We start from the raw sequence: 20,791 nt of genomic DNA, 5'->3' as shown, positions 1-20,791 counted from the left end.
AGAGAGAGACGATGGATAAATAGGCTTACTTCACAGGCAGAAGTTTGAAAAATCCCTTCTTAAATTGTTTGCCACTGGGAACATGATTCTCTCTATCTAGTTCCATTTAACTACCATCTTTCCTTTCCTCAGTGTACTGCAAGAAGGGAAGGGATATTCTGTGCAGTACCTGAAAAAGACTTCTTCGTGCCTTTACCAAATGCTTCCTACTCTGGATTTTGATTTCTTTTTGCAGGTCTCACCCATCATTCTGTCTCTCTTGTTTCCACTGTAGTCACTTGCATTGCTGAGTAGGTCTGCTGCCTTTAATTAAGTCTTAAAATTCATGCTAGCTTGGCTCATTGGCACGTAGTGGAAACCTTGAAGACATGCCCCCTCCCTTCAGCATTTTTTTTTGCTGTTTTTTGCAGGGAGTTGCAACCTGAAAATGGCCTGAGTCCCCTTGCATCCTTTCTGCTTCTGACTTCCAAGACTTTGCTTCCTCCTTTCCAACCCTTGGGAATAAACTCTGAGAGCTAAATGAGATTAGCTTCTCAGTAAACAGGCACTGGAATGGGTTGTACAAGATGTGAGGAAGAGCCCCAAAAGTCATAAGAATTCCTTTCTTAAAACAATGTACCCATTGAATAGAGTTGGGGGAGAAATTCAACCCACTTTGCATTGAAAAGCAATTCCAATTTGAGCTTTCTGAAACAATGCATGAACCAAAACACAGCCAGCATTCAAAATTCGCACTTTTCTGAATTTTGCAATGTGAAGTGATGCATACGAAAATGCACAGACTAGGGCATACGTGAGTGTAAATATGCATTTATTAGTGCAAATAGCATGCAAAAATGTTTTGCAAAAATTTATCTATTGGAATAAATTTGCATTAAAATTAAGACCTTCCATGAGGGCTTTTTAAAAAAGAGCAAACTGATATGGAAATATGGAGAACGGAACTCAACAGTGGAAAAATCTGGGAAATTGGCATATTTACCCACTGCTACTGTTGGAGCAGCATGTGGATGGTGCCAAATATCTGTTGATGTTTCAAAACTGACTGCTGCTGATTCTGTACAAGTGTGCCCAGGCAGTAAAGTGTAAGGAGTTTTGCTCTACAGCCACCATTCTCCTCTCTCTCTCCATCTGTCTATTAGGCATACACTCCAATGAATTAATAATGCTCCTGTCTGAACTGGGTTGCTTGGAAATTTCTTGTATAATGATACTAAGTGGTGCTGTTGGCCTGAGAGCTATTTCTTCTCCATGCATTTAGAAGACAAAGACCTATTTAAAGAAACATAAGTAATATTGTTACTAGCGGAAGTGCATTACAACTGACATTCTTCGTGAAGTGTTTATTGCAGCGCTGAGTGCTTTTAAGACAATAATTATGACTGCTCTTTAAGTTTAGATTAGCTATCCTTTCTGCCATGGCACTGATTCACAACTTAATGTGTTGTTTTCTGATGCAGGAAACAATGGGTGGTGGTTGTTTTCCCTTTCTCCTGTTGATTAATGTGCATTATTGTTTAAAACACAGGTTAATGTAGAGTTCTATGAAACATGACAACACTTGACTTCGAGATGTTCCATGCTTTTTTAAAAATGAAAAAAGTGATTCATCTGCTGCAGTTGCTTCATTGCAGAGGCCAATTGAAAGGAACCTGGATAACATGCAACAATTCCAGCACGTTATGGACTTGAAAGTTATCTTTATTGTTATTGCTAGTTATAATAATAAAGTTTATATTGCTACCCATCAATAAATATTCATTGGGCAACATACAAGAAAATGGGTCAGGTTGGTGCATCCTTTCATTATGGAAGTGAAGCAATTCTAATATCAATCAATCAGTTTTGTGATGGACCTCTAGAGACCAAAAACCCAAGACAAAACCCTATGCCAAAGATGAGGTATAAAAGACTGTGTGCCAGCAGGAGGAAGAGGAGTTGACACCGACCACCGCAACACAGACTTGCGATGTCACACACCCACACCTGCCCGTCCACATTGTGGTGGCAGGCACACACAAGGTGGCACCGCTGCATTACAGTCCAAATCCTGAACCAAGTTAGGCAATTTTGGCAAATCCAGATGTTGACTGGATTCAGTAGGGATAATATCCAATTATCTAGGTCAGGTCAATCCACCTGAAGTGATCTGGAGCTGTTGAAAGATGTTGAGTGGGGGGTTAGAAGGAAAGGCAGGAGGCAACCTCTGCAAAGAGCAGCATGGAACTGTTTACAAAAGGGCTTTCAAACAGCCCCCACTGTAGTTTTGCTGCAATTATCTGGTTTGCTAGTTCATTCCCCGCAGGGAGCACACTAGTGAAGCAGAGCTCAGCAGGACCAGGATCAGATGGAGGGGTGGGGGTGAGGCTGCACAGCCTAGTTCTTATCTAGGCAGCAGCTGAATGGGAGAAGGGGAGGGAAGAGACAGTGCACTAATGATCTGCCTGCAGTGGACAGGAGATTAGAGTGGGGAGCCAGCCCACTATTGCACAGCCTCAGTAAGACTCAGAGCAGACTCAGGAATAATGGTAAGAATTAAGCCCAGTGTTGGCCAGTGCCAGTTGTGAGAGTGGTTTGGGATCTAGTGGAACCCAGGCAAGCTCAGCAATGTCCACAAAACACCACATTTCTGGGATTCTGCTGGGCTCTGCTGGTGGAGATATCACCCTGTTTGCCCACATGTTTGGTGGCCAGCAGGAGGATGGCTGAGCTGGCAGAAGTAAGCAGAGCCGTGACATGGGAAGCTTCAGATTGCCTCCCCTAATCATTCATTCCAGTGGTTCCACTCCCATTTTCTCTCAAAATAACAAAATAATGTACTTGCTCTCAAAATACTTTTTTTTTTTAAGTAGCTTGCTAAGGTTTTGAGATGAGAACTTCATTAGAATATATGGGAAGTGCCAAAATCTGTTCCAGGCTGAATATCAATCCACACATTAATCCAGAAGATGTAAACAAGGCCCGTTTGTATTAGAATTAGCAAAGATAGAATCCCTCAAGTCTCCCTACTTAAATGCATTAGACGGTCTTGAAGCCTGCCCATATGAACACGGCGAGCTTCAAAAGCTGAAATTATGTTAAAAGTTGAGCAGAGCATGCCCTGAAAATTTTCAGCTTGAAAATAGTGCTATGAATCATTTACGAAACAGGTGCCATGGATGTTTACAACAACACAGGTCTACAAAAGTGCAACAAAACAACAACATAGTGTTAGAAGAAAATCTAACAGCAAATCCATTGTTTACGTTGAGCTTAAGATTTGGCAAATGCTTCTCACTAATTAAAGACAATTAAATTTAGTGTTTGCGGGAAATAGAAGCATTTTAAGGTTCAGAATGACTTTTTGGGACAAAATAGAGGCCATCTTGATGGAAATGAAAAGAATATGCAACCTATATTCGTAATTATTATTTGAAAGGGACATAAGCAACTGTTAAGACATTAAAATTGTTTTATAATTTGTGTAGGGAGGAAAAACTATTCAGAATTTCATACAGATATAGAGGTGTACTCAATGTCCTAATTAGAGTAGACCCAGTCCCAGTGCTTTTTTTCTAAAAAAAATATGTTTAGGGGTACTCTCATTTTGACTCAGAAAAATCACCATTCTATAGTTCAAATAGGGGAAAATAAATACAGTAAATGGACAAAAGTACAAAGATTCACAAAATGTTTAGGGGCATGTGTACCCCTGTGCCCCCCCCAAAAACACACACTGAGTAGACCTATTGAAATTAATGGACCTAGCTTAGCCATGTTCATTTACTTCACTGGGTCTACTCTGAGTAAAACCTAGTCAAATACCACCCGATGGGGAAATTGACTTTATCCATTGCTTTCTGCTGGTGGTTTAACCAATTAACAAGGCATATTATGTGTTCATGTCCAGTTTGCATGTTCCCCACAGGTATCTGTCTGGCCACTGTGAGAACAGGATGCTGGATTAGATGGGCCATTGGCCTGATCCAGGAGGCTCTTCTTATGTTCATGTGGTCTTCAAAGGCATACTTCTACTTTAACCAAAAAAGTGAGTGTCTTCATTTTTAGCTACCTCCTGTCTAGCTTCCTGAAATAGTAAAACAATGAACAAAACCAAAACAAGTGACCAAACTATTAATAAACTGCTTAATTTTGCCACACTCTCCTAAATATTTCACATTGTTCAACAAAGAACAGAGAAGCTGAAGAGCTCTAATTGGAGGGAATTACTTTGGTTCTCTGTGCGAAAAGGACTAATTGATTTAATTCCTGTTCCTGGAAATGTACATGCAACTGTTCATTAATTCAGAAGTTCATATAATCCTCTCAGTCCAAACTAGAAATTCCTTTCCTGATAGGATTCCTGCAGCAGTTCCAGTGTTGTTACTTGAGCCAGGTTCATTGAAGGCCAATTTTATTGAAGAAGGATGACAGCCTGATATCACCTGGGGTTAGGGACAAAGACAGGTCAAAAGTCTACCCCAAACGCAGATTGCATCAGCACCAGTGAGGAGGATGGGGAATGGTGTGCACAATCCGATTAAGGTGTGCACAATCCTATTATATACTGGAAATTACACACATTGAGTGGAATGGGACATGTGAAAAATGTGCTATCTCTATTCCCTGTTCCCCAAGCTCTCTGCAAGTTCAAGGGTGCAAGATTGGCACCAAGGGTTGACATAATCAGGTACTTGCCAACAGCAGGCCCCACTAACAAGACCTCCATAGACCAACCACTTCTTGCCCACTGCAACTTGTTTGTCCACCAGCCTTTCACTGTGGCCCTGATAATGGTGGTGATAAGGAGTAGCAGATTCCACTGCCTGCTTGATCATTGGCCTGGTGGTAGCAACAATGAGGAAGAAGAGCATCTGCTGAAGATGGTGATGAAGAGGTTGACTCACTAAGAGAGAGAGGCCCTTGGAGGATGTCTTGCCCAAGGGCCTTACAAAATCTGGAACTGACAATGACTGTCAGATGTTGAGATCTTGCTTCTACATGTATAGGCTTTCCACATGATGTAGAGCCCAGATTTTTCAGGGTTCTTGATCACACAAAAGCCTCTGAGTACAGAAGGCTTCATTGCTTCACGCCTGTTGTGAGGACCCTTTGGCACTCTAGAAGCTGCTGAGCTACATCTCCCATTATTTCAGCTTTTTGGACATGCTTGCTGAGGGTGCTGAGAGTCGTAGTTCAGCAATGTATGGAGGGTCAAAAGTTACGCACCCCTGATTCAGACAGTCAACCTCAAATTCCTGGAAGGTGAGGGGAATGGGCACAAGGGGGTATAGTTAATATGCTTGACCCTCTGTTCCTCCTTGTATGTGGCATTTTACAATAACGCCTGGATAAGGCTATGATGGTAATTAAAGACCAGAAATCACAGCGTGGTCTGTTATTTGTAATGTAGCATCTTTTGTGGGAATCTCTCTTATTTTTAATGAGGAAGATTAACTAACCAATGAAGTCAAACAAGCTACAGTTCTTCATCCCACAGGTGAGCAGAACCCCTGAGAATTGTGGGCTTGCCTCTGACAGCTTTATTGGACTCGAACACCTTCTTTGTGCATCTTTTAAAGTACCCTTAAGTTGGCATTCAAACTGGATGCAGTGAAAATGCATGGGGAGAGGAACACTAGACTCCTAGTGTGTGTAATGTTGAATGTGTGAAGCAGGGTGCATCCATGAACATGTTTATCACAATGCTCTCCTTCCTTTCATCCTACTCCCCTCCCCTTGCACTTTCATTATATCCAGGTTGAAGGCATGTTTGTTAAGTCTTTAATGCTCTTGGGCAACCAACACTCTGCAATAAATGCCAAGAAAGAAGAAATGCACCTAATGTAATTTATACTATCAACATAGGGGTACTCACAGACTTTTGATTTTATACACACATTTTATGCCAACTATATCTAAAAGTTTGGCCACAGATGGGGAAGGATTTGGGATGGGGGAGCAGCCCACATTTTCTTTTCTGTCCTTTGTATGTAATAACATCAGTGATTCTTTCAGAAGGATCAGAGAATGTACCAAATGGAAGCACTATAATTAGTTTTATCGCACCTAACGCCTTCTCCAGAACACATGTAGGATATAGTCCCCTGATGTTATGGTGCTATTTCATTCCCTATGATCAAAAGATCTGTGTGACTCTTATATGTATTTGTGTCTTTATGGCACTGAAATGAGAGCCTCTTTCAGAGTTCAAAGTGCTTTTTAATGCACAAAGACCAGGTGAGGGTAAAAAATAGAGGCCTTCAAAAATCCAAGGAAGTGTCAAAGACTAATGGCATTTTATATCATTTGAGAAGTAAGGGATGAAGGTTAATGCTTAGAACATGTGAACCAAAGGGAATGTTTGAGGGTCATGAGACCCAGAGGGAAATGGAATAAATGCACAGACAAGGCTCCTAAACCATGCCATGCATTATCACTTTTTAACACCTAATATCATATAGGAAAACAAGTGCCCTTCTACCAAGAAATGTTTTATAATTGCACCAGGTATTTAATGTATTTCTAGCTGTTCAGAACAAATAAGAAACTATACATTTGGGGTGCATTTTTCCATCTTGGTAGATATACCTGAGCACAGAACAAATAATAGTCATGGTTTATCCCCCCCCCCCCCCGTAACTGAACTGAACTGAATTGCCCATTAAAAGGAGAGGATAGGGATACTGAAAATAATAAGGACTGTGAAGTTGTTCACATTCAGTTTGATTAAGTGTGAGAATAAGCATGGCTACTGTTGTTGTTTTGTTGCTTCTAATGATTTTACTGTTTGTATTGCTATATTTTTTTTAAGTTATACTTTAAATTAGTTTCATGTGCTTTGAAATTTTGCAAACCACCCTGAAAATTTTATTGAGGTCTGGGTGTAAAGCAAACAGATCAATCAAGAAACTACTCCCCCTTCCACACACATTTTGTCAACCTGGAGCATCATGTTTGCACAGTCTGCTAGCAATTTCCTTTTCTTGAATATTTGCATCTTGAATGGGAAACTGGTTTGTGAAAGTCACTGCTGAGTACACTGTGAAATATTCAGACAGTTCTGTCCTTTGAATGTGAAGCTGGTGAACAGTATGTTGCAAATGCAACATAACCAAACCAGAATTGTTTTTTTAACAATTCTGGGCAATAGACAGCATAATGCAAAGCAAAAATCCAATGCTGTACAGTGGAACCTCGGGTTAAGAACTTAATTCATTCTAGAGGTCCATTCTTAACCTGAAACTGTTCTTAACCTGAGGTATTATTTCTGAGTTAGCGGAGTCTGTAACCTGAAGCGTCTGTAACCTGAAGCATGTGTAACCTGAGGTACCAGTGTATTACTTAGCAGCTAGCCAGGTCTAACTTTTAACTCAGTGGTGGGGTGCTATATCCTTTGATAAGGAACTTGCTTCCACCCCAAGTTAGGGTTTTTGATGGGGCTTGGAACTAATGCCATAGGAAAAAATAAAACCAGTGTACCAAAAGGTCAGGAAGGCTGTTGTGCTAGAATTTTGTTGTCTTCATTTTTCTTTTCATGCACAGGGATATTTTATCGTGGAGACCCATCCAGATGAGCAGCCCTCTTTCCAAGTATCCTGAAATGGAATAGCCCTGTGAGGATTGTACCATGGACCCTTCCTGAACATTTAAATCAGGTATTAGTGTTTTAGCACAGCAGAAAAGAACAATCCTTTAAAAAAAGAGCATTAGGCAGCCAGAAATACATAAACCACAGCTCTATATGCTTTAGATTTAATCCATTCTCCTTGTCTCCTCCTGACCTTTTCCTTCTCTTGCAGAGTAGGTTGCTTAAACTCATTGGGGAAGGTCATGCAAACTGATTTTCAGTTCTGTGAGTCTTGATAGATAGTTTTCTAAGTCTCAGTAGTTTTCCCTTACTGTAAACCAATCACTGAGATTTTGTTTTTTCAGTACTGTATAATGTTCATTAGGAAAGAACTTGGCTTGGATACTAATGGACTCTAAAATTCTATGGCCTGTAAATGACTCATTAACAAATACCTAGAGAAACCAATCTTATTTGAAAGCAAATAAAATAAAACACTAAAAATCAGAAGCTTCTGCTAAAAGCTAAATGCAGGCTCCTGATTAATCTCAAGCTGTTGTATTATGCAGGTATCCTCCCTTCTGACAGCAAACATCTTTTATCAATAGGAAGGTATTGATCACAGGTAGCAAAATGGATTAAGGCTGTGCCTCTGGCTACTCCATTCATGCATCCAGTGAGTGCAGAGAAAATTCTGATAGCTGTCGTTTTTCTGCTGCAAACTTTGTGAATGAAGCAAACAGGAAACCAAGGAACTTTACCCGAAGAGCGCAACTCTTATCATTGAACCCCATTTGCCATTTTAATACCCTTCATCCAGTTCAGAGAGATCCTTTCGGAGCTTTTCACAATCCCTGAACAATTTGTTGTTGTCAGTGGGACACCACTCTGCTCACCTCTATGAAACAAGTTTAAAAGCACCAGTCCCAATATAAATCATTTGGGGAGCCCACTTCTTACACCCCTACTTTGTGAGATCGGTCCATTCATTCATTCTCTCTGCTTTCTTTCCTTCAGCCATTACTGATCCATTAGATGATCCATCCTCTTACCCCATGAATGCTAAACTTACTCAGGAGTCTTTGGTGAAGGAGACAGTGCCTACTTCACCACTCCTATCCATGAGCTTTTTGTTCCTCTCAAAGAACTCTAAAAGATAAGAATGCTGTTCTTCAGTACTTTTCTCTAGAACTTCTGCCTTCCATACAGCCATACGGAAGAATTTTGGTTCCTAAAATCAGTGATTATCTGTAGTGTTAATACTATTTTGAGCTCTCATTGTTTTATTAGAGAGTCTGCAGTGTAGTGGTTAAGGTGTTGGAATAGGAGTAGGGAGGATTTGTGTTCAATTTCCAATTCAGCCATGATGCTCACTTTTAACCCAGCACAATATTTCAGCATAGCCTTTCCCAGAGAGTTTTCATGAGGATAATAAAAACATCTATTCCATGCAGAGCTCCTTGGAAGAAGGATTAGGATACAATAGATGTGGGAGATAGAGTTCAACAACCACTTTTTGCATCCAAACCCCAAATGCACTCCCCACCCCCCACTTCCTGGTCAAACCCTAACATAGGCTACTGGTCATATCTCATAGGTATTTATTTCCTGGAAAACCATAACCTTAGCTCAAGTCTAATGTCCATACCACATCCATTTTAGTTAAACCATAAGCAACTTTCAGATAGTCTTCACCAAACACAATTGGTCATTTAACTGTCTAATGAAAAATGTATTTAAATTACACATTTAAGCCACACAAAGTGTTCACCAAAAAATATAGTGACATTTAAGTACCTGCTTGATTTTCTGGAAGGCATATAGTTTCTCAAAATGCAATTCTGATACAAGCTTCAGTAATATGAAAATATCTCCTGATTTTGCAAAATGTCTAGAGAAATCTGTCTGTGAGTTCCCCATTTCTTGTGATGGAGAAACCTACAAGACCAGAAATTTTATAGCCCAGAATCACTACAGAAATAAGGTTGTTGTTGTTGTTTTACAGCAGAAAGCATTTTTGAACACATAGTTGGCTGTAATGTCTGAGTTATATAGCTTCATATTCTCTCACTTGTTTTTTTTTTTTTAAAATACCCCAAATATTAGCCTGCACAGGAGCAGCCATACCAGGAACAGAGTCACCTTCCCAGAGAGGTTCACCTGGTTTTTTCCTCTCTGATCATTTTTTTTTCCAGCACCTTTTAATTCATCCTGGGTTTTAATTGTTTTAAGTTTTGGTTGTAAATTGTTTTATGTTGTCTCATTGTTGTTGTTGTTGTCTTTTATTATTGTTGTTGATTTCTCTTATTCTTCCTTGCATTTTTATGTTGTTTTGTTTAAAGCCACATGAAGAATATCTATTGATAGGTGGCTATAAAAATAATAAATACATGCAAATAAATATAATATGTGAATGAGGCGGGCATGTGGATGGCTGCCCTCATCACATGTACTTTGCCCCCAATTCTTGAAACTCTAATGTGGGGTGATAGTTTATAAGATTGGATCCTAAGTGCAATTAATTGCAGAAATCTGACTGCAACAAATGGCACTTTCTTCCATGTAAATTTAGTTACATTGAGGCTGCAAGTCTGCTGTTATGGTAACAGAAGTGAGAAGTGTGATACAATATTGCATATAACCAGGAAAGCCACCATAATCTGATGGACTTGATTTCCACTGCAAATATTCTAGTTCTGTAAAAATAGAACAGCCCCAAACACACATGTATGTATAAAACAAACAAAAAAATCCTTCCAGTAGCACCTTAAAGACCAACTAAGTCAGTTCTTGGTATGAGCTTTCGTGTGCATGCACACTTCTTCAGATACACTGAAACAGAAGTTTCCAGACCCTTCTATATAGTGAGAAGGTGGGGAGGGGTATTACTCAGAAGGGTGGTGGGAATGGGTGGTTGGCAGATAGCTGTGATGAGCCTGTTGACGACTCTTAACGACTGCAATAGGTCTTACAGGGAGAAGCAAGGGGTGAAAAGGTGAAAAATGGCTATCTGTAACACATGTATGTATGTATGTATGTATGTATGTATGCATGCTTATTCTATTGTTCACAAGGTGTGGCATTAAGGCAGCTTCCGAAAATAACACAGGGGGAGGGGACCCACACATGAAACAGCAACTAGTAACTGAATAAATGAATGAATGACCTATTACTAAAAAGCATTTGAGATCTTCTAGTACCATTTGAAAGAATGGGATGGACTTTGCCTGGGGCATGACAGATAGCAAAGATGGTACCAAGCAAGTATGTTAAGTGAGTTTTGTAATTAAGGTGCTGTTATCAAAAAGGCCCTATTAAGTCTCTAATCACCAAATCCCAGAAAGCAGATATGACCGGACAGGAGCCTCAGCATATCTTGATTAATGGATAGCTTATGCTGGAGAAAACTGTCATTTTGATGCCCAGGTTCTATATGATTCTGTCTGATTTTTTTTCCCCATCAGGAAAAAGTATTGTCAGAAGCTCAAAGTGAAAAATCTTGGACAAGATCCTGCTGCTGGGGTTGAGAATGAGGAATGCACCATTAAATTCCACCCCAATGAAAACAAAGAACAGTCTCTGGACTTGGCTGGGCATCTGGATATGCCTCTTATTTATTTCTGCAGCTCCTAACATCAAGGTTATTTGAGACACTATGCATGGGGTGGAAAAGCAAAAAAACTCTGCAAAAACAAAGAGAGAGGTTTGCAAATCCATATATACAGAAGTCAACAAAGAATTTATTCAGAAAGCAGATTGTTCGATTTAAGTGATGCAACATTTTAAGGCTGTGGTTCAAAGTATCTCATTATGGAACCTTATACGGGCCTTTGTTTGATTCATTAGGGAACAGCTGGAGTTTCAGGTTTCTTTTCACCACTTGTTGTCCTGGCCTGAATAACAAAGAAATCAAATGGTAAACGTTTGATGAGCCATGCCCTATCTTTATGATTTGATTTCTTTGGAATTGTGGCCAGGACAACAGGTGAGGAAAAGAAGCTCAAAGAGGGTGCTTATATATGTGTATATATATTTGTATATATCTTAGAGAGAGAGAGAGAGAGAGAGAGAGAGAGAGAGAGACAGAAAAGCATTTACAAGGTGAACAATCACCCATAAATGAAAATCTCTCTGTACTGAAATGGAGAAATGGTTGTAGTTTTGGCTCCCATAATAATGATTAATTCGATATTTAGATACATTTAGACAATTCCCAGGGAGAATTTAATTAGGTATATCGCTAGTCCTGCTAATTTATTTTTAATCTCAAAATTGTATGTAAGGCTTGCCCAGTCTCTTCCCTGAGGATTCCTTCCAAGAACATTTCCCTTCAAGTCAACAAGAGTGTCTTAGCAGGATGCAAACTTTATTAGTACAAAGACACTTAATTGTTTTATATAGTGGCCCATGGGTGCATTGAGGCCTACTAAATCCAGAGTTCAGTGAGCTCCCTTGGATGACCAAGTTGTTTATTCACTATTTTTGGGTTTGCCACCCTTCTGATGCTGTTCTTACTAGCAAAAGCATTGGTCCACTAGCGTGATGATCATTGCTAAGGTGTGGAGGACAGGTAGTTCTGATTAGCTTCCCACCTCAAAATTTACCCTAGCAGAAATGTTAGAGACAAGTCCTCTAACTGGAAACAAATAAATCCAGACATTTTAAGCCTAAATACAAACAAAAATCAGTGTGGTGTATTGTAGACAGAGTGTCAGACAGGGACTGAAGGGACCTGGCTTCCCATTCATCTCTGAAGCTCATTGGATGGCCTTGGGCTAATCAGATCCTTCTTCCTCACCTGCCTCACAAGGCTGTCGTGAAGATCAGATTGGAGGCAGGACTCATATGTTCTTTTGAGAAGTTTGGAGAATGGATAGGTTTACAACAGGCAATGAATCAATAAATAAAACGTCTAACCTCTATCCTTTAAACACCTATAGCAGGGATGGCAAAACTGTGGCCCTACAAATGTTTTTGGATGCCAGTTCCCATCAGCCTCGGCCAGCAAAGTCAGGGATGATTGTCCCAGGTTCTCTATCCCTGAGTGAAAGGATTGGTGGATGCTTGCAAACTGCAGGACAAAACACTGTTGAGAGGTATTACTAGCCTTCTGATGCTTTATGTGTCAGAAATGTATTGCTGAGAAGAGCTTTCACCATTCACTCTTGTCTTACCTTCACATCTTTAACATTCATCCTTGTCCCTTCCTTCCCAACAAAGATGTCATCGATGTCGACAAGAATGTATCTATCCAAGGACAATGTAAGCCTCTTCCCTGACAGGAAGGAGATGGCATCTATAAAAATGAGTTTGTGCAGCCAAAAGTTCAAATTGTTTCCAAAAAGAACTCTTTGAATCCCATCATGAAGTCCCAGGTCCTGAATCACTGTGGCATAGAGAGAAGCCTTAGGCAGTGATACTGGGAATGGTTTGGAAGCTTGAAATTCTGTTAAAAGCACTGGTTGATAAGTGGAGTGATTATATTGGAAAATGGTCCAGTCTTCACCAGGTAATGGGCCTTTCTCAACCCTTGGGGCTTTGGTAATGTGAAGCAGAAGAGACTGGGGGTTTACTAAGCAGTTTTGCAGAGCGGCATTATTGTAGAGATGTAATGGAAATCCTTGGAGTTTAGTGCTCGACAAGCTGTTCTCATTGGCTTTATGAAAACCAATTATGCTAACACTGTATTCCACACAGTATTTTTCCAGGAGTTTTCTATTCCATGAATCCATGGAGGTGTACTTCAAAATATTTTCATAGATTACAAGGATGTATTTCCCTTTGCCATTGTCTGCCAGTGGAGGAAGGTCCCCTTTTCCTGATGCAATCACCATCTGAAACTGAAACCGACTTGACTCCAGAATGGCTATGATGTCTTGGCCGAGCTGAGAGTACTGGCTCTCCACAAAGAGCAGCACAGTCGGGTCAGTCCTAGATGGATCGATGGGCTTCACCGTTTTAAGCTCCATTGACCTGTATGGCAAGAGTTTAAGATCCTCACACTCCGCCCCTCCTGTGGTATCAATGAGGGCTATTTCCTGCTTGTGACCTGTGTACAAGTAATAAGCAGAAATGACTATGCTCGCTAAGCAGAAGGTGGCTAAGAGAACGACCAATGTTCGAAAACTTCTACGAAGCTTCACAATAAGATTCATGTTTTTTGCAGCACTTTATGTTTGTTCATTTAGTTACTAAAAAAACAACAATTGGCTTCTTCCTTCTAAAGTGCCATTATAAACAGAGCAAGTGATGGTGTCAGTACCACTCTCCAAACGTTCATGTGACCATTGCAATGCATTTATAAGGGGGGTGTTCAAAACTATGAAACTCTCAGAGATGGAAGTCCAAAGAGTTGGAAATCTATATTGGAAGCCGTCTTCTCTGAATGCGCCAGTTGCCAATAATCAATGGAGAAGACAATTAACATTATCTGCAACAAAGTGAGAAATTAGAGTAGGTTAAGAAAAATCCATACAGCAATTAAAATGTGTTAATTAAATAAGCTAGTCACCTTTTTTTAAAAAGTTCTATTGATTCCACCATAGATGACGACAGTGGGATGCCTTCATGGTGTCAGTTAAGTGTGGGAAAATATTTATAATTTATCATTATTATTATTTTTTAAATGCTGCAGTAATTAGAGTTGGAATGAATCGTGTTACATAAAAGCAGAATTAAGGTTAAGATAACTTGACTTTAAAGGTTAGTTGCAAGGACAGCAGAATGATGGCAAAGAGGTATTTTAGGTTAAGGTAAATCTTAACCAAACATTCAGCAAGTGAAATCTTTGGGATTTTTTGGTCTTGCTCTCAGAAGGGTCATTTGCATTATAGCAAGGCTGCTGGCAGATTCTAGACAACAACAACCCTATATCTGTTTTGGAGTGGTGGGGTGGAATGTTTATGTTTCTTGGCACCCATATCAATTTTTTAAGAGTCCAGGTGACTGGGAGAATGGAGACTGGTTTATAGCTTGGCCTTCACAATTCATGTCTTACCTCTAAGATCAGTAGGTGGAGCAGCCTTGATAAAATGCTGGGGGGGGGGGGAGGAGATACTTGTTCCTTTCACAGAAGTCTCTAGTCCCTTTTAATGACACGCTCCAATCTATGGACCAGATAATTCAACCGCATATACAGCAGGACCTGTTCTCTTCAATATTCTGAACTGCCAAGCATGTGCTATGTAGGGCTGGCCCAAGAGAAATTGCTACCTGAGGCAAAGGACAAGATATCACCCTCCCTCCCATGTAGATGGCCTTGTAGCTGAACCTTATTTTAAGACTGGCCATAGGGCATCTTCTTCCACTGCACATGAGGACAGTAGACTAGCTTAGGAAGCACGTGGCAAATGTCATCCTAATGCTGTAGCAGAGCCAGCCCTGGCTCTGGGTAAATAAAATAACAGAATTGTAGAATTGAAATAGGCCACCAGGGCAATCTAGTCCACACCCCTGCAATGCAGGAAACTTTTTCCCAATGTGGGACTTGAAACCGCAACCCAGAGATTAAGAGCTTCATGCATTGCCGACTGACTATCCATAGTAGTTTTCTGTTTAACTTCAATAATAATAATAATAATAATAATAATAATAATAATAACAATAATAATAATTTTTATTTATATCCCGCCCTCCCCAGCCGAAGCCGGGCTCAGGGTGGCTAACAACAATAAAACAGTACAAAAGTGCAGCACAAACAACACTCTAAAATCATTCATTATAAAATTAATTAAATTCAAGCCACTGGCCACCATTGGGCCAGAGCTCCACGAAGATTGCCAAGGGAGGGAGTCAGGCTGTGCCAAAGGCCTGGCGGAACAGCTCTGTCTTGCAGGCCCTGCGGAAAGATGTCAAGTCACGCAGGGCCCTAGTCTCTTGTGACAGAGTGTTCCACCAGGTCGGAGCCACAGCCGAAAAAGCCCTGGCTCTAGTTGAGGCCAGCCTAACTTCTCTGTGGCCTGGGACCTTCAAGATGTTTTTATTTGAAGACCGTAAGTTTCTCTGTGGGGCATACCAGAAGAGGTGGTCCCGTAGGTACGAGGGTCCTAAGCCGTATAGGGCTTTAAAGGTTAAAACCAGCACCTTAAACCTGATCCTGTACTCCACTGGGAGCCAGTGCAGCTGGTATAGCACCGGGTGAATGTGATTTCGCAGCGAAGACCCCGTAAGGAGTCTCGCTGCAGCATTCTGCACCTGCTGGAGTTTCTGGGTCAGTCTCAAGGGCCGCCCCACATAGAGCGAATTACAATAAACCAGTCTGGAGGTGACCGTCACGTGGATCACAGTGGCTAGGTCAGGGCGAGAGAGGTAAGGAGCCAACTGCTTAGCTTGGTGGAGATGGGAAAATGCCGCCTTTGTTATAGCTGCAATCTGCGCCTCCATGGAAAGGAAGGTGTCGAAGATTACACCCAAACTCTTAACGGATGGTGCTGACACTAATTGCGCCCCCGCAAGAGATGGGAGTTGCCCCCCCAATCCCATATTGTCCCGTCCCAGCCACAGGACCTCTGTCTTCGAAGGATTTAGCTTCAACCGGCTCCCACGTAACCATCCAGCCACAGCTTCCAAACATCTGGTCAGTGTGTCTGGGGCCGAGTCAGGATGGCCATCCATCAACAGATAGAGTTGGGTGTCATCAGCATACTGATGGCAACCCAGCCCAAAACTGTGGACAAGCTGGGCGAGGGGGCGCATAAAGATGTTGAAAAGCATCGGGGAGAGTATCGCACTCTGAGGTACTCCACACACCAAGGAGTAGTGCGATGACAATTCCCCCCCAAGCGCCACCCTCTGTTCCCAACCAGAGAGAAACGAGCGCAGCCATTGAAGGACTGTGCCCTGGATCCCCACGTCGGCAAGGCGGTGGTCCAGAAGTTCATGATCGACCATGTCGAAAGCTGCTGACAGATCTAGAAGAATCAGCAGCCCCGACCCACCTCGATCCAGCTGTCTACGAAGATCATCTGTTAGGGCAACCAGAGCTGTCTCGGTCCCATGACCAGCGCGGAAGCCGGACTGGAATGGATCCAGAGCCAATGTTTCATCCAGAAACCCACCAAGCTGTTCAGCAACCGCTCTCTCAATCACCTTACCCAGGAACGGAAGATTTGAAACCGGGCGGTAATTGGATAGATCTAAAGGATCTAATGATGTTTTCTTTAAGAGTGGGCTCACCACTGCCTCCTTCAGTTCCCCTGGGAATGTCCCCCGTGCCAAGGGACAAATTGATGATATCCCCCAGGAGGGCCTGCACCTCGTCTGGACACGCTCTAATCAGCTAAGACGGGCACGGGTCGAGAGGACAGGTGGTGGGCTTTCCAGCTCAGAGGAGTCTGTCCACATCGGCTGGGGATATCCGGTCAAAGTGGTCCAATACTGGACCCAAGGACAGTCGAGGGGCCTCCAGTTCCTTTATTGTATCCAAATTGGCAGGGAGGTCATGGCGGAGCAACAAGACCTTCTCCGCAAAAAAGCTCGCAAATGCCTCACAGCTGTGTGTATTCATAGCCTGTGCTTTGTAGATTGTTATCAAATGTCATAAGCTTGGTCTTAGATGCTGTGATACATCACTTGGGCCACCTTGCTGCTTCTTCTTCTCAATCATTAATGATGACTTTCAGTCTTCTCCATGGAAAGCCAGCATACCCCACCCTCCATTTGGAGAGGTCTGACTTGTGGCAATTATAACTGATTTTTTTTATGGGTCAAGCTTCAATCTTATACACATATACTTGGAAACAAGGCTGCAGACCTAACTATACTTACCTGGAAGTAAGCTTGCTGTATTTAATAGGACTTCTGAGTAGGCGTGCATAGGATTGTAAGTTAATGGAAGTCAGTGAGTCTTATTTTTAAGTATACATGTATATGATCGATTTGGCAGGCCCCCCAAACATGACAATTGAGTAAATATAGAAATGAGAAATTAATGATGTTAAAATGGATATTTATATAATACTTATAGTATGCAAAGTGCTTTACACTCTTAACCTTGCTCAGCATTAGAATGCTATTGATTACTGCTCCCATACTACAGGTGGAGTATCAAGGATTAATATGTTTTCTAGATAAGGCTTCAAAAGCAGAGACAATATATAAAAATGTATAACTGGAATATTAGAATGTATAACTGGAAAGCCCCCCCCCAACAAAAGCCTACTAAAATGTAATAATACATATAGCCAGTTTACTGCACCTATCATTTCTACTACTGATATTACTACAGAGAGTAACAGTTCAATTGCTGCTTAATTACTGAGATCATAATCATGATTAAGCCAATGTTTATAGATTTCTTGCTTAACTGTAATGTTTCAGATGCTTCCTGCAAAGCGATAAGGCTCTAGACAGATACAGCAGATCATGTGAAATTCTCCACAAGAGTTCATTGCAGTTTTGAAGCTCTGGTGACACTGATAAATCACTGCAACTTCACTTTTGGAGTACATCAAATATCACACACACATCTTGGGCTTTACAATCTCATTAGGGTTATTCACTGTCCCTAAACAAATCAATAAGTGGTCCTTACAGCAAGCAAGAACAAAAAAAAAACATTTTGAATTTTTGCTACCAGAAAAGGGGGGGGGGGGGAGTAGAGCATTCTTAGATGAAATCTCATTTGTTTTCATTCCAGTTATATATTTTTCAACACTAGAGGGCAATATGTTCCCATTTTCCCTTCATACAAGAATTGCTATCACCTCTTTTACTACCTAGACAGCTTACAAAACAAAGGGCTTCGCAGTCAACCTTAGAGTCGCAAGGATCTAAAGAACAGGTTTAAAAGTGGATTAGAGACTTTACTGCTAAAACAATATAATGTAAATTCTCATAGATAATATATAGCTGTCATATTAATACTTACAATATTTCTTACTTTGGACCAGTAGAACAGGTGAAATTAGAAGGCTGTTGTTTTCTCTCTTTTTGTCTTTCTTTCTCTTAAGGTGAGTTGGGCACTAGAATTCTAAGCTATGAAAATAATATTTGGTGAAAAAGAAAATCTGTTTTGGATTAATTTATTGATAATATAGCTAACAAAATCCCAATCATGAGGAAACATCTTGACAGATGCAGGTTTATTTTTAAATGCTCTCCTTCTGTTTTCTAATTTTGGAAATATGGAGGCCAAACTTATTCTGCTCTGTTTCAAAGCAGCTCATGGCACAAACTAGTCAAAATTAAGTACATTTAAGTTCTGTTCACATCAATGAAAGTGTTAAGGATATGCTTAAAATCTCTCATTAGATTTAATGGGATTTAAAAGCATTTAACTTTGGTGGGGTTGTATCTATGATCTGTAAATTAGTATGGCTATAGCAGGGTGATATTGAAAACAATGGCAACTTGTGACTGAAAATATAATATTCCTTGGAGTTATGAACAATATAGAAGACAGAAGCCCCCCCTTTTCTCTCTCTTCTCTCTTGATCCCCCACCCCTCTTCTCTCTTGATTGCACAACATACACATTTCTGTTTGGAGAACTGTATTACAAAACTCAGAAAAATGCTAATTTCAAAGGCCAGCTGTGTTTATATTTGTGTATATTTAAAGGAAATGACAATTACACATTTTTCATCTTTATAGTGAGGGGGTTTCTTATCTATCAGTTTCACCACTGTTTTTTCAAGCTACTGTAGTAGAAAGAAAATAATGTCTAATACTGTATTATTGTTTAAGATGGGATAATTTTGTGCAAAGATTGTGACAGACAGCAGTGAAATGGACAGTCTCTTCCTTCCACCAGTTACATAACAAATCGGAAGAAGCTCCTTCACTTTAATAGGAAAACTTACAATGGGCTTCAAAATCAAAACCCCTAGCCAATTTCAACTACGACGAAAGGAGCAATTCCTTCAAGATGGGAATTTACTTCAGCAGTTTTCAGTAAGCAATGTGATCTAGACACTATTTATAAACTTCCTGTCCTTCTTAAAACTTTGATGATATCTCAAGAGCCAAATGCAAAGCAACCACTGTTCACTCACTTGTCAGATTTAATGGGTGAAAGAGTGGAAGTGTTCGAATGCTATTTCTGAAAGAACTACTGGGCAGTTTTCCTCTGAGTATCTGTTTATGGGAATCACACTTGGGTTCTGCTCATGGGCTTCCCATAGGGTCACTCTGAAAGCTGGGTGCTGGATGAGAAGGTCCAGCAGTGTTCTTCTTATGTTCTCATCTTAACATTGTCCCTTGACCTCATTGAACTTTGAACCCCAGAGATGACATCCCTTGGTGAAACTGGCTCCCTTAACACCATAGGTCTCATGCTCCTCAGTTCCTGTTGAGTGTGCAGAGTAGGAGCCGATTCATTGCTGGTGGAGTTCTAGGCTCTAGGCCAAAGGACTATCCCTTTAAGGCTTCAAAAGAGGTGAGTGGACAGAACTTAGGAGAGATAAAAGGCTTCAGTTTAACCCCAGACCTTGCTGGAGCCAATTGTCTGCTTTGAGATACCCAAGATCCTGAAACTTTAGATCGACCCTAATCTCTACTTCCTTGATGAAGTGTTCATCATATCCCATGGACTTTTGTTCAGGACAGTATATCAACACTGCATATACTTTCTCTTTATATAGGGGTGATGCTAGTCATGTGGTTGAACTAGCCAGAGGCCACTGCATGGAATGCATGCAGAGAGAGCTTTGCGGCTAAAATTTGTCTCTGCTGTTAATGAGCAGTTATGGATTCTTCCATGCACGCCTGTGCCACACATTGCCTTCCCTGTCTCAGATTCTCAATGCTTATCTTCTCAAGCCTGGACTGAGGATGCAGTTGAGCCGCCGAAGACAGAAGGATGCACAAATGAGGACCGTTGGGGAGATAGATTCTGTTTCCTGTTATTATTATTTTTTGACCATTGTAAATGTTTCATTATATAAGTACCGTTGTACCGATTATAAGCATTTATAGCAATTATTCTTGAGAGGCAGCAAAGTGCAAGGCTGCAGACTACATCTCTTTGTCAGAGGTAATAGCAGGTCTTCAACAAAGTTTCACTCAGAGTAGAAACATTAAATTAATAGACCTAACTTAGCCATGTCAATTCATTTCAGTAGGTGGATTTCAGTGTAGCGTTAACTGGGATATGCATGTGCAGAATGAGGTCCGCTTGCACACCAGGATTGCTCCCCTACATTTCTTCTGCAGGTTCCCCCAACTCTCCAGAGCTAATTTTGGGAGCACAGGGTGCAGGTGGAGGAGAGGCAGGACAATCCCATTGCATGAGAGAAGCTTGTTC

General features: G+C 41.0%; 1 protein-coding gene across 3 annotated transcripts in view; it reads right to left on the bottom strand.

Moving 5' to 3' along the window:
• Positions 1-20,791, bottom strand: part of NDST4 (N-deacetylase and N-sulfotransferase 4) — a 135,609-nt gene that overhangs the window by 97,882 nt on the left and 16,936 nt on the right. For 2 of the 3 annotated variants that reach the window (XR_014568344.1, XM_083756451.1), the window contains exon 2: positions 12,724-13,979. Coding sequence is in view for 1 of the 3 variants with exons in the window: in XM_083756451.1 (XP_083612577.1) it covers positions 12,724-13,704 (981 nt within the window). In the remaining 2 variants the exon portion in view is untranslated. Of the gene's footprint in view, positions 1-12,723; positions 13,980-18,416; positions 18,524-20,791 lie in introns of all 3 variants that reach the window. The other variant, XR_014568343.1, reaches the window with a different exon arrangement.

The sequence above is a fragment of the Podarcis gaigeae genome, assembly GCF_964106915.1.
Source record: "Podarcis gaigeae genome assembly, chromosome: 9".
NCBI classification, from domain to species: Eukaryota; Metazoa; Chordata; class Lepidosauria; order Squamata; family Lacertidae; genus Podarcis; species Podarcis gaigeae.
Note: the sequence above shows the minus strand (reverse complement) of the source record. Positions and strands in the feature narration are given on the sequence as shown.